Genomic DNA, 12,021 nt, shown 5'->3' with positions numbered 1-12,021 from the left:
TATTTATCATGGATCTTATATCCGAAAATCCGATAGCGTCGATCTCGGACCGAGGCAGTGGCACCCTTCACCGACTCGCAGCTCGCACTCCGGTCGGCGGTCGGTCCGCGACGCGCGAGACCCGAGACTTGTGTGTTGTGATGACTCGAGAGAGGGAACAGGCGACAGGGCACAGGGGTCGGTAGATACCGGATAGTATCCCGGCGCCGGGCGATAGAGTTTATAGCGGAGAGGGGGACCTTTTATTAGTGCTTGCGAGACCGTTAGAGACTTAGAGCGCGCGATTCGTACCCGGTTAAGCCCATGCCGTCACCGACTGCACAGCCCCCCCCCCCCCCCCCCCCCCCCCCACACACACACCGCGTGTGTGTCCAACTGTCCATCGCGAGCCCATACCACAAACGCAGCAGATGCGCTGAGCCCGAAAGCCCACGGCACGCAGCGGCCAAGAACCACTCTTGGCCGAGCAGAGCCGCACGCGTCCAGCGCCCCGCAAGCGGCGAGCCCGGCAGTCCGCGCCAACCCGCAGCGTGCATGCTCGCCCACCTGAGCCCCCTTTGCCCGCCCCCCAAAACATATGCGCAACGCACCGCGCTCAGCCCTGCAGCCCGCGCGCCTTTTTGTACTGCGCCACCTCCTCCTGCAGCAGTTGGTCGCGGCTCCAGTCGCCCGACGAGGCACGCCGGTGGCCTCGCCGGTTCTGGTCGGAGCGGCCGAAGATGGAGCCTACGGCGCAATGAGGGCCTGCTGGGAGGCACGCGCCCCTCTCCGCGGCAAACCGGGCCGGCGAGTTGGAGCGGACCGAGGTCGACGACGGTGGTCTGCTCGTGCAGCGCCGTCTCGAAGACGTTGTCGGGGTCCATCGTGTACTGCTCGATGAGCGCCTGCTCGCGAGAGTGGGTCCGTGACTCGGGGCTGGGCGTCGGGGCCGCAGCGCGCCGCGTGCAGCCACCGGCTGGAGCTGCGACGACTGCGCCCAGTTGGGGATCAGCTGCTTCTTGGCCTGCGGTCGGCGGCCGGGAGGAGTGAGCCGGGCGCCGGGAATGGTGGGCCGGCAGCGCGGGGCTGGGAGCGGGCTGCTCCCACCGGCGCGTCCTCCTCCTCGGACTCGGACTCGTCTCCGGACGAGGCGCGGTCCTCCGGGATGGAGTACTGCTTGGCTGCGTCGTCGGCGCCGGGGCGCGCCGCGCCGGGCCGCTCCCAAGTCGACTTTTTGGTCGCCGCGTGGTAGTAGTACGGACGCCCCTCGGGCGTCTTGTGCTCTGTCCAGCCCGCCGACAGCGGAGGCAGCGCCGGCTTGGCTGGCCCGGCCGCTGTCGGCCCCGCCGTGGCGGAGCTGGCGGGCCCAACCACGCCCTCGACCGCCACCGCTGGCTTGACCGCCGGCTTGGGCTTGGCCGCGGGCGCCGTCTGCGCCTGCTTGCGCGCGTCCGCCTTCCTCTTCTCCTCGAGCTCCTTCCTCTTGGCCTCGCGCCGCTCCTCGCCCTCCTTCTCATCCTACAGCGGACCACTCCGGCGGTGAGGGCGAGGCCCGTCCCTCCTCCGCCGCGGGCCGCGCGGCGGCACCTTGAGCCGCATCTTCTCGGCGAGCGCGCGCTGCCGCTCCTCCTCCTGCTTCTCGCGCCGCTTCCGCACCTCCTCCTGCTTTGCCTTTCGCTCGGCGGCCTCCTCCTCCTTCTTCTTTTGCGCCTGCGCCGGGCGGGGCGCGGGTCGGAAAGGGGAGCTGTGGGTGCGAGGGCGGACGTCCGTGGGGCGGGGCTGTGCGGCGCGCACCTTTGCGAATCGGTCCTCGGGCTTGAGCTTCGGGCCCGCCGCCGCTGCCTTGGAGGCTGCTGCCGCCTTCGGAGCGACCGAGGACTGCGACGCCGCCGCCGCCGCCCCGGCCGCCGCTGGTGCGGCGGCCACAACAGCGGCCGAAGCCGCCTCGGCGGAGGCCGCCTCGGCGGGCTCGCTCTCCGCGGCGGGCTCCTCCGCGGTGACGAACGGATTGGCCGCGGCGGAGGCCGCCTCCTCCGCCACCTCCTCTGCCGCCGCCTCCGCCTCCGCCTCCGCTGCCTCCTCCACCTCCGCCGCCGCCGGCGCCTCGGCGGGCAGCGCAGACGCGCTCGCGGGCGCCGCCTCGGCGGCCGCGTCATCGCCCGTATCGTCGGCGGAGGCCGGCGCGGCGTCCGCCGCTGGCTCCTCCGCCGCCGCCTCGCCTCCGCCCGCCGCCGGAGCGTCCGCCGTCGAGGACGCCTCCGAGGCGCGGCGGCTGGGCTTGCGCACGGAGCGAGCAACCTCGAGCTTCTTCTCGAGCTCGTCGCACACGGTGTAGCCCTCCTCGCCGGACCGCTGCTCCTCGCCGGGCCGCTGCTCCTCGCCGGCCCGCTGCTCGGAGGCGGAGGCCTCGCTGGCCGCCTCGCTGGCCGGCGCGCTCAGGAACGGCTTGGCCGCCCACTCCATCATCCGCTGCAGCCCGCCCTCCGGAGGCTCGTCGCCGGAGGCCGAGCCGTCCACTTGCATCGAGTCCGCCTCGTCCGCCGCGCGCGCCTCGGCCTCTTCGAAGCTGCCCACGTTCTCGAAGAGAGCGGTCGACTCGGCGTCGAGGGCAGCGCCGAAGAAGGCCGCCGGGTTGAGCTTGCCCGCGCCGCCCGCCTTGCGCGCCTCGTGGTGTTGCTGCAGCCGCTCAAGGAGGACCTGGGCGGCGGGGAGGGCGGGATAAGCCGCGAGAGAGTGCGCGCAAGAGGGTGGGGAGGGGAGGGAGGGGTAGGAGGAGCGCTCGCCCCCTTCTTGCCATCGCTCGCCAAGCCGAGCTTGGAGCACTCCTCGCGCAGCTCCGGCACCCGCAGCTTGACCAGCCGCTCGAGGGCAGCGTCCGGCCCCTCCTCCTCCTCCTCCTCCTTGCCCGCCGCCTCCGCGCCACCCTCGCGCGGACCCTCTTCGCCAGCCGCCGCGTCGCCAGCCGCCGCGTCGCCAGCCGCCGCGTCGCCCGACCCAGCAGCGGCCTCGCCCTCGCCCTCGCCCTCGCCCTCGCCCTTGGAGGCCTGGGGCGTGGAGGCGCGATGCGAAGGGCGCGCGGTCAGTCCGGTGGCGGTGGGTTGGCCAGAGGGCGATGCGGCGGGAGGGGCGGCGGGAGGGGCCGGGGCGGGCGGTAGGGGAGCGGGGAGGCGCGCACCGCTTGATGCCCGACCAGCCGCGCGACGAGGGCCGGCTTGAGGCCGTCGGTGGGGAGGCCGAGGCGCGTGCACTCGCTCCGGAGACTAGGCACCGTCAGCTTGGCGAACGTCGCCCGCGCCTCCTCCTCCACCTTCTTGAGGGCGGCCGAGGCGGCGCAGATCTCTGCGAGCTGGTCGCGGCTCGTCTCGGTGGTGGCCTGCTTGACCTCCTCCTCGTCCTCCCGCGCGCGCTTGCTGTCGCACTCATCGATCGAGCTCTCCGACTTGCGCTTGGAGCCGACGTTCTCGTCGCCTGCGCGCAGGGCGCCGCGCCGCGGTCTGTCAACAGCCCGCCCGGAATCAAAGGGCGGCGCGGCGGCGGCGCACCGGCTGGCGCCGAGTTGGCGCTGCGCATGCCGAGCGCTCGCTTGGAGCCCTTGCCGGTGTCCGAGGCGACGACATTCTCCTTGTCCTCCGCCCCCTCCTGCGCGGCGCAGGTGCGCGGGGCTCACCCGCACAGCCCCGCTGCCTCGCCTCTCGCCTCGGGCGCAGCGCGGCGCACCTTGACGGCAGCCAGCGGGCGGCGGCGCCCGCGCGGCGCGGGGCGGCGGTGCGAGCGCGGGCACTCGAGGCTCGGCGTCCTGCGACACATACGCGCAAGGGTCCGGCTGAGCGACTCCTGCCCTCCAAGCACTCGGCGGGCGGCGGCGCGCACGTCTGGTACGCCAGCCGCTTCTTGTTGGTGACGACCGTCTCCTCCAGCCACGACTGATGATCCAGCGCGAGCGCGCCGCACTGTTCGCGGTAATCCGCGAGGCGCTCGTCGAGCGCCGCGATGTGCTTCGCCAGGTACGACATGGTCTGGCGTGCACTTGAACGAGGACCACGGAAGAAGAATTTTTGCCCGCTCACCGCCAAGGTATCTCCGGTGGATGTTTTCTTTCTTTCTTTCTTTTTCTCCTGTGGACCCGCGTCCACCCATACGCCATACCGCGCTGGTGTCCAGTCCGAGCCAGACTGTTCTTAACCTTCCTACCTACATACACACAGGGTGGGCGACGGCTAGCACCACACGCCTCTCCTTGAAATCCCTGTGTGGTGGCGGCGTGCAGCCGTCCTCCCATCCCTCCTTTGGGGGGTTTCTTTCTCTGGGCCTCCCTTTGCGGATTATTTCTTTCTTTCTTTCTTTGTATTGTTAGAATTCTTTCTGGGTACTGGGTCGAATTTGCACGCCTCTCTCACAATAATCAATATCGCGAGCGAGTGACGGATAAAGTCGTGTGAAAGAGCTGTGAAAGCGAAAGTATCGAAATTAATTGCCCGCCGCAGGCGAAGAAAATTTTCAGGGTTTTTTGGTCCCCTACGCCGAAGAAGTCGAAGATTTCGGCGGGCGCCCGACGCGGTATGGATGGAGCACGCGCGCTGCCCGGCATGCCTGCAGCATCCAAACGAGACGCACGGCGTCGCTCAGCCGTGTCCACGCGGCTTCGCTCCTGTCCTAACCGGCGCCATCTGGGCGGCTGCTGCGGAGCTGCTGCCGGCGGTGCGGCAACTGGCCGACAGATACAACGCTCAGGGCACCCGCCGGCGATTCACTGGAAAGGAACGAAGGCGCCGCTGTCGGCGATTCACCGCCGTTCGTTCCCGTCTCTCAAGCTGGCTACACCGTCCATGGACGAGGGAGACGTCGCCTCCTCTTTCGTCCCGGGCACTGTTCGCGCCGGTAGGCACTGTACACTGCGAAGTACATTAGCCTTCATCCCTCCTACCGCCGGCCGGGAGTGCAGCCTTCGCCATCGCTGAGTGAGATTATCCTCGACTTTGGCACCTGCGAAGTAATGAACAACATGCAGTACGTCATATGCAATGGCGCTATGACAGCCCTGCGATGGGCGTCCTCGACGCAGACGAGGCGGAGCTCATCTGCACGGCGCAGATCGCCGACTTTCTCTCTCTCTCCCTGCGCGAGTGGTTGCGCCACCGTGGATGAGGCATATGGGCTGGGCAGGGGAGTTGGTAGAGGAGGTCGACTGAGGGCGCGAGGCCGCCAATCGTCACAGTCTGCTGCTGACTGTCGGTCGCTGACTGGTTGCGCATTGCGCTGGCCGCGCAGCGGCCTTTAGAAAATTTTGGCCGCAGGCCTAGGTTTTGAAAGATCAAGAGAATAAGCGCCGGTGAGGCTTTGAGAAGCTGTCGTTTGCGGCTTCCTAAGTCAACTTTGGCTGCGGCTCAGGTCAGAGGGCCCAGCGACTCGTCGGTTGGGTGTAAACGGGCATTGCCTGTGGTCTTCAACGCACAAAGGGTGTGAATAGAGCTCTCTTGATCCTTCTGAGCACGAAGACCACTCGAACTCTTCTGCAGACTTTAGTTTTCCCGGTGTTCATAAGCTGTGAATAGTTTATGCGCCCGCCGCAGCCCGCCCTATTCACCACGGGCCACGAGAGCCCTGCAAGCAGCTGGCATGTTCTATCGCCCGGGTGGCGGGCTGTCTGCACACAGACGTCTCGTCCCATGGCTGACGCACGGATGGTCCGACCTGTGGCGGAGTTTGACCTCAGCTCGGCCGTCGGTGTCGGCGGGCTGACGGCGGCCGCCGGAATCGCGATTCGCTCTGCCAGCTGCCAGCAGCCTCGTGTCGCCGCTCTCGTTGCGCAGCAGCAGCGATTGGCCTTTGCGCCGTCGCTCGACGGCGTCACCGCCCATCCGACCTGCGAGTCTTCTGCTCTCACGCACCTCACTCGCCGCGCGCGGATTGTGCGCCGCGCCAAGCAAGACACATGCTCATGCAAACAGTGCGAGAACTTGGTTGCGCCGCTTAGTGGCGGCGCTGCTTTAGAGGAAGCGGCAGCGTGGGAAGCAAAGCAGATGGAGAATGCGCGGCATGCCAAGGAGCCGCTGCCGGCGGAGGTTGAGCGGCTAAGTGCAGCAAGGGCCAAGGGCAAGAAGGGCAAGAAGAAGAAGAAGAATGTGGGCGTGGGCGATACGGGCGCCGCTGGGCTCAACGAGGAGATGCTGTCCTGCAGTTAGAGAGCTCGTAGCGAGCTCGATTTTGATGAGAATTTGATGTGAGAAATATCTCAATTTTGAGCAAAAACGCCAAAAAATCGGCGCCTGCGGCGGGCCGGGGCCTCCGGCGGCGCCTGCGGCGCCGGGCCGCTGGGGCATCCGCCCCAGACCCCGTTTACACCCGAGCTATGCCCCGCGACCTGAGCCGGAGCCGAGAATTTGATGTGAGAAATATCTCAATTTTGAGCAAAAACGCCAAAAAATCGGCGCCTGCGGCGGGCCGGGGCCTCCGGCGGCGCCTGCGGCGGGCCGCTGGGGCATCCGCCCCAGACCCCGTTTACACCCGAGCTATGCCCCGCGACCTGAGCCGGAGCCTTTTCGAGAGGAACGTTTTGGCTAAGCTAGAACTTCTCCAAAATCGCGCGATCATCGAGTTTTGAGTCAATAATTATGAAAGGAGAGGGAGAGGGAGAGTTCTAGCTTAGCCAATCGATTCAGCGTGCTCTGAAACGCCCAAAACCGTCGAGTTTTTCGCCGTGGTCCAAATAGAGAGCTTATATTTTGATTTTCTTGGCCACGGCCACGATTACCCGTCACTCGCTCTCGCTCAACTGACAACTCACATCGAAGTGGGGAAAAAAGGCCGCCTGCCGCTAGAGAGGAACATACACATATTGGGGGGGCTCGGCTCGCTCAACTCAAATCGAAGTGAATAAAAAGGCGACGCGGCCGTAGAGGCGTGTAGACCTCGCCCCCACCAGCCACCTCACCTGCGCTGTCACCTCACTACAGCTACTCGCTCTCTCTACTCAACTCTCAAATTCTACTTCGCTCTCTCCCTCTCCCTCTCCCTCTCTCGCTCGCTCGCTCTCTCATGTGCCTCGGAGGCTGGCGCTCAACTCAAATCGCCTCGAAAAAAGAATTGTCCGATCGAGGAATTTATGTATGTAAAAAGTTTGAATGCAGAAGATTTTGGGGGGGTGGGGTACGAGTTAGTGGAACGAGTTGGAGGCGAGATGCGTGTAGCGTGACGCTACCAATTTTCCCCGCAGGCAAAAGAGTCCTATGCCCCTGATCGTCCTTCCAAAATCCTGCTCGTGGTCGTGCAGGTGTGGGGGCCGGGCCCTGTTCCGTGTTCGTCCTCCCACATCCCTCGTTTGGGGTGTGGAGTCTGTTTAGTGTTTTCTTTCTTTCTTTCTTAGGCAAAAAAAGAATGGTGATAGAATGTGGGTATTCGCCCAGAGTGGCCGCCTCCCGCCAGTGCGGTGCGACCGGTGTCCTGCGAAGTGCGAAGAAATAGATTGCGAGTCTCGTCTATTCGACTCGGGTCTCGGCCCTTTCTCCCCTCACCATAAGCGCCCCCCCCCCCCCCCCACCCCACAGCCAGTGACCCACCTCTGTACTCGCCGCGAACGTACCAGAGCCGCCAGCCCCACCCACGTAACATGGTACCAATTAGCAATGGCGGTGGCGCCGTGCAGACCTCGGCCCCGCGCGAGAGCTACCGCACGCGCCTACGCGGCGGCCCTCAGACCTTCGAACCCCCGCGAGCCCCCGCCGAGCCATCGTCGTCGCTGGCGCTGCTGCTCGGCTCCTCGAGCCGGTCGAGCTCCTGGGCGGGCTCAATGTGCTCCCGCCCCTCGGCGACGGGCGCGCCCGAGCAGCGCCACCCCACCGCGCGGCGGGCGGCGGGCTCGCTCCGCCACCCGCGCCTCGTGCCGCCCAGCAGCTCGGCCGGCGGCTCGGCCACCGCCTCGACCTCGTCGACGGAGCGCGAGTACCTTGCGCCGCTGCCGCAGCAGCTCGGCCTCCGGTACCTGTCGCCGCCGCCGCTGGAGAGGCCTCCAGAAGCGGTGGTGGCGCCGGAGGCGCCGCGGGCGTACCGCGTGGTGGTGCCGCTGCTGGCGGGGGTCGTACTCCCGGAACTGGAAACCCTGGTCCAGAGGGTGCTGGCCTTCCGGCGCAGGGCGAGGCCGGAGCTGTGGCCGGCCGGGTCGAGCGTGTGCCGGTTGTCGGAGAGCTGGCGGCGGAGGCGCGAGCTGGCGCGGGCGACGAGGGCCGCCACCTGCTCCCGGATGGCATCCTCGCTCGAGCTGTTGAGGTTGCACGGCATCGCGATCTGGCGGAAGAGGCACTGCCACGCGCCCGACACCTCCTCCGTCGAGAGGGGCTCCTCGTCCCCCGAGGCGCGCTCCTGCGCGGCGGCGGCGCCGGACCACGTCCACCCCTCGGGCATGCAGGCGTCGAGCGCCTCCTCGGCAACCCCGCGCGTCGCGCCGAGCGGCACGCCCTCCACGGCGAGCTGCCTGAGGAAGGCGGCCGACGGGAAGGCGAAGTCCTGCAGCGTGGTCACCGGCTGGAGGAGGGCGCCGCGCCGCGCCGCGAGCGCGAGGAAGGCGGCGAGCGGCGCGCTGCGGAAGACGCCCTCGGTGAGCACCACGTAGATGATGGACGACGGCTGCAGCGCCTCCACCGCCTCGAGCGGCAGCCGGCGCGACTCGACCACCGCGAGCGCCACCGGCTCCTGCGTCGAGCGCTGCAGCTCGAGCTTGAGGTAGACGGCCGCGCTCGCCGCCTCGATCCCGTCGCCGCCGCCCGCGACGACGATCGAGGCGCGGTCGGCCGACTTGGTCAGCTCGTCCGGCTTGAAGCGGCGCAGGTCGGCGAGCAGGTCGCGCGGGAGGAGTCCCGAGGACTGGCGAGGGGCGCCGGCGTCGCCGCCGCAGATGCGGCGCACCACCCGCTGGGTCGCGTCGGCGGCGCTCTCCGAGTAATCCTTCTCGAGGGCGAAGACGACGTGCTCCATCACCTCGGCCACGTCGTCGCGCGTGATGTCGTACGGCGCGAGCAGCTCGAGCGCCTCGTCCGAGAGCGCGTGGCTGCCCGCGTCGAGCGTGTCGAGCAGCCGCTGGCCCGACGGCAGCACGACCGGCACGATCGGCACGCCCGACTGATACGCCACCGCCAGCTCGCCGACGCACCACGGCCGCTGCGCCGTCTCGGCGCTGAGGATGACGACCACGCGGCGCGAGGAGCGGACGGCCTCGAAGAGCAGGTCGAGCGAGTTGAGGTTGTCGGCGTCGTAAAAGACGCGCGCGCGCGTGCCCTGCGAGAGGAAGAGCTTCATCAGCCGCGCCGTGTTGCCGGCGCCGCCCTTGTGGTGGCTGAGGAAGATGTCGAACGAGGTGGAAGACGAGAGCGACCGCCGCCACTGCACGACGGCGAAGAGCAGCCCGGCCGCCATCATGAGCGAGACGAGGAGCGTCGAGACGACGGACTGCGAGCGCGCCATGCCACAGGCGGTCGACGCGACGCCGTCCGCGGAGGTGCAGAGCGAGGTGCCCATGATGATCAGGAGGAGGAGGAGGGCGACGGTGAGGCCGCCGTCGAGCAGGTTGAGCGCGTCGACGCGCCAAGGCCGCAGCCGCAACTGCGCGACCAGAGAGGCGGAGAGCACGAAGACGAGCAGGGTGACCTGGACCTGCGGCTCGTCGTACGGCAGCAGCGTCGGGATGGCGGCGAGGAGCAGGTTGCGCAGCAGCCGCAGGGACTGGTAGTAGTAGACCTGCGCCCGCCAGCGGCCAAAGAGGAAGCGGAAGCGCTGCGCGAAGCGAGGGTCGCGGAGCAGTTTGCGCTTATACTGGAGCGAGACGAAAACGCAAAAGACGAGCGTGCCGATGGTGTAGAGGCCGATGAAGGCCGCGGCGACGCCCACCATCCGGCCGTGCTCCTCCCTCCAGCACTCGACGCCCTCGTACGAGGCGGAGAAGTAGACGCCGTCGTCCGCCTCGAAGCAGTTGAAGGCGGTGAAGGTGGCGAGCGCGATCGACGTGTAGAAGGTGAGCACGATGAGGCCCGAGGTGTTGAAGAGGCCGGTGAGCGAGTGCCGCTGCTCGGCCCGCCGTACCAGCGCCGCCGAGGAGCTGTCGCGCGGCTCGCTGCCGCCGCGCGCGTGCTTGCGCGGCCGCGCGTACCGGTCGGCGTAGAAGATGCCGACAAAGAGGGCGAGGAGGAAGGCGGGCGTGAGCAGCTTGATGAGCAGCTCGACGAGCGGGTCCTCTGAGACGAGGCAGCTCAGGTGGAGCAGCTCGAAGTTGAAGACCACCGTCTTGATGAACAGCATCATGTCGGAGAAGGGCGAGCCGAACTCCACCTTGAGCAGGAAGAGGCACGAGACGGCCTGCACAAACTCGCAGAGCAGCCCGAGCGCGCCGACGCAGCCGATCCGCGGAAGGCGCTCGGTGGCGGCCGCATGATTGCAGAGCCGATGCGTGGCGTACAGGGCGATGCACACGAGCAGGAGGGCGGCCACGAGCAGCCCGGCGTCGCGCGCCCTGTCGCACTCGCCGCAGCCGCCGTCGGAGAGCACGCGCTGGTCCGACGGGCACTTGTAGCAGAGCTCGCCGGTGCGCGGGGCGCGGCAGATCTCGCGGTCGCCCATGGCCGGGTCGCCTCCGATGCAGTCGGGGTGCTCGCGCTTCGAGTCGCACACGAGCGCCGAGAGGGGCTCGGACGCGCTCGCCCAGTAATTTGGCAGCAGCCACGGGCGCGACTGGAAGCGGGTCAGGTTGTTGAGAGTCGCCACCTGCTCGGCGGCGTCCTCGAGGTCGGACACGTAGCTCGACCAGTCGCAGTTGAGGCCCCGCGCGCACGCGACGCACGCGTCCTGCGACGCGGCGTCCGCCCTGCGGAAGCCGTCGCGGCAGGTGCAGCTCACGGCCGACTCTGCGCCGGTGCTGAAGGCCCAGGTGTGTTCCGTCGCGCAAGCCTGGGGGGGGCAGGGTGGAGGGGGAGGGCGTGTGCGCGAGAGGCGCGGGTCCGGACGACTCGGGAGGCCGCGGGCGCGAAGCTGCGGCGCGAGTGCTCCGAGCCGCGCGCCTTGCAGCTCTCGGCGCCCTCCTCGTCCTGGTACTTGCCGCTCGCGCACTCTTCGGGCGAGATGGAGCCTTTTGGGCAGGAGTGCCCAACCCGGCAGCGGGGAGGGCACGCGGACAGGTCCGCGCCGAAGGGGCAGCCGGTGCGCCGCGGGCAGTGGTGGCCGGCCGGGCAGTCGGTGCAGATGCTCACGGCCGAGGGGTAGTCTGCCGGCCGCGGGATGGTCTCGCGGTACTCGCGCTGCTCCGGGGAGGACTGGGCGAACGTGCCCGCCTTGCAGAACTCGCACGCCGCCGTCGCCTTGTCGTAGCCTTGCCCTTTGCTCGAGTCGCAAAAGCGGCCGCGGCTCGGCACGCGGCCTAACTCCTCGCCGTCGGAGAAGTGGCAGAATACGCCGGCGAAGTTGGTCATGCCGCAGCCCGTCGCGTCTTCGTCGTACAGCTTCGGCCCCTCGTTGGTCCCTTTGAGGATGCCACTGCACTCGGTCCGCGCGGTCGGCTTCGGGTGAGTCAAGCAGATGCCCATCCTTGACGCCGGGGCCTGCTCGCGGGGGCACTCGGGCTCCCTCTCGGCAACCACCCGCTCGGTGGAGTAGAGATGACAGTGCCCCTTCTTGACGCTCCCTGGCGCGGCGCCCTCGCCGTGCTCGTCGTAGTTGACGCCGACGCAGCGCTTGTCCACCTTGTGCGGGGGCGGGGCGGGGCGGGACGGTGGTGGGGCCAGCCCGTGAGGGGAGAAGGGGGGTGGGGGGGAGGGGGTGTGAGAGTGGGGTGGGGGGGGTGAGGGGGTGAGGGGGGTGTGGGGGGGGAGGGGGTGTGAGCCCCCCTCGCCTGGCCGGGCCCACCCCAGTCGACGTGCGAGCAAATGGTGAGGCAGATGTAGGTCATCTCCTCCTGCGTGCGGTTGCCGACGCAGCAGCCGCGCGGGGAGGAGGCGCAGCCCGGGTCGTCCACCTGCGGGAAGGGCGCGGCACACCTCACAGGAGAGGAGGGAAGGTCCATACCAT

At 68.3% G+C, this 12,021-nt stretch overlaps 3 protein-coding genes across 3 annotated transcripts in view; 1 reads left to right on the top strand and 2 right to left on the bottom strand.

The window, feature by feature from the left end:
• Positions 1 to 595: 595 nt before the first annotated feature.
• EMIHUDRAFT_108042 (hypothetical protein) lies at positions 596 to 3,992 on the bottom strand (the record flags this gene model as incomplete). The annotated part of the gene is made up of 11 exons (XM_005756303.1): positions 596 to 726; positions 803 to 884; positions 953 to 1,003; positions 1,087 to 1,497; positions 1,567 to 1,689; positions 1,774 to 2,676; positions 2,823 to 3,023; positions 3,155 to 3,447; positions 3,522 to 3,618; positions 3,697 to 3,775; positions 3,850 to 3,992. 11 exons carry the CDS (start codon positions 3,990 to 3,992, stop codon positions 596 to 598), a joined length of 2,514 nt encoding a protein of 837 aa, XP_005756360.1.
• A 1,653-nt stretch (positions 3,993 to 5,645) lies between these two features.
• On the top strand, positions 5,646 to 6,161 carry EMIHUDRAFT_221737 (hypothetical protein; the record flags this gene model as incomplete). The annotated part of the gene is made up of 1 exon (XM_005756302.1): positions 5,646 to 6,161. One exon carries the CDS (start codon positions 5,646 to 5,648, stop codon positions 6,159 to 6,161), a length of 516 nt encoding a protein of 171 aa, XP_005756359.1.
• Positions 6,162 to 7,668: 1,507 nt separating this feature from the next.
• Positions 7,669 to 12,021, bottom strand: part of EMIHUDRAFT_466323 (hypothetical protein) — a gene marked incomplete at its 3' end in the record, with an annotated part of 6,405 nt that continues 2,052 nt past the window's right edge. Inside the window, exons 6-8 of the mRNA XM_005756301.1 lie at positions 11,846 to 11,968; positions 10,965 to 11,696; positions 7,669 to 10,908 (exon numbers count right to left, since the gene is read on the bottom strand). Coding sequence (XP_005756358.1) covers positions 7,669 to 10,908; positions 10,965 to 11,696; positions 11,846 to 11,968 — 4,095 coding nt within the window. The remainder of the gene's footprint in view (positions 10,909 to 10,964; positions 11,697 to 11,845; positions 11,969 to 12,021) is intronic.

This window comes from Emiliania huxleyi (genome assembly GCF_000372725.1).
Source record: "Emiliania huxleyi CCMP1516 unplaced genomic scaffold EMIHUscaffold_98, whole genome shotgun sequence".
NCBI classification, from domain to species: domain Eukaryota; phylum Haptophyta; order Isochrysidales; family Noelaerhabdaceae; genus Emiliania; species Emiliania huxleyi.
This window is presented reverse-complemented; position numbering and strand designations above follow the sequence as displayed.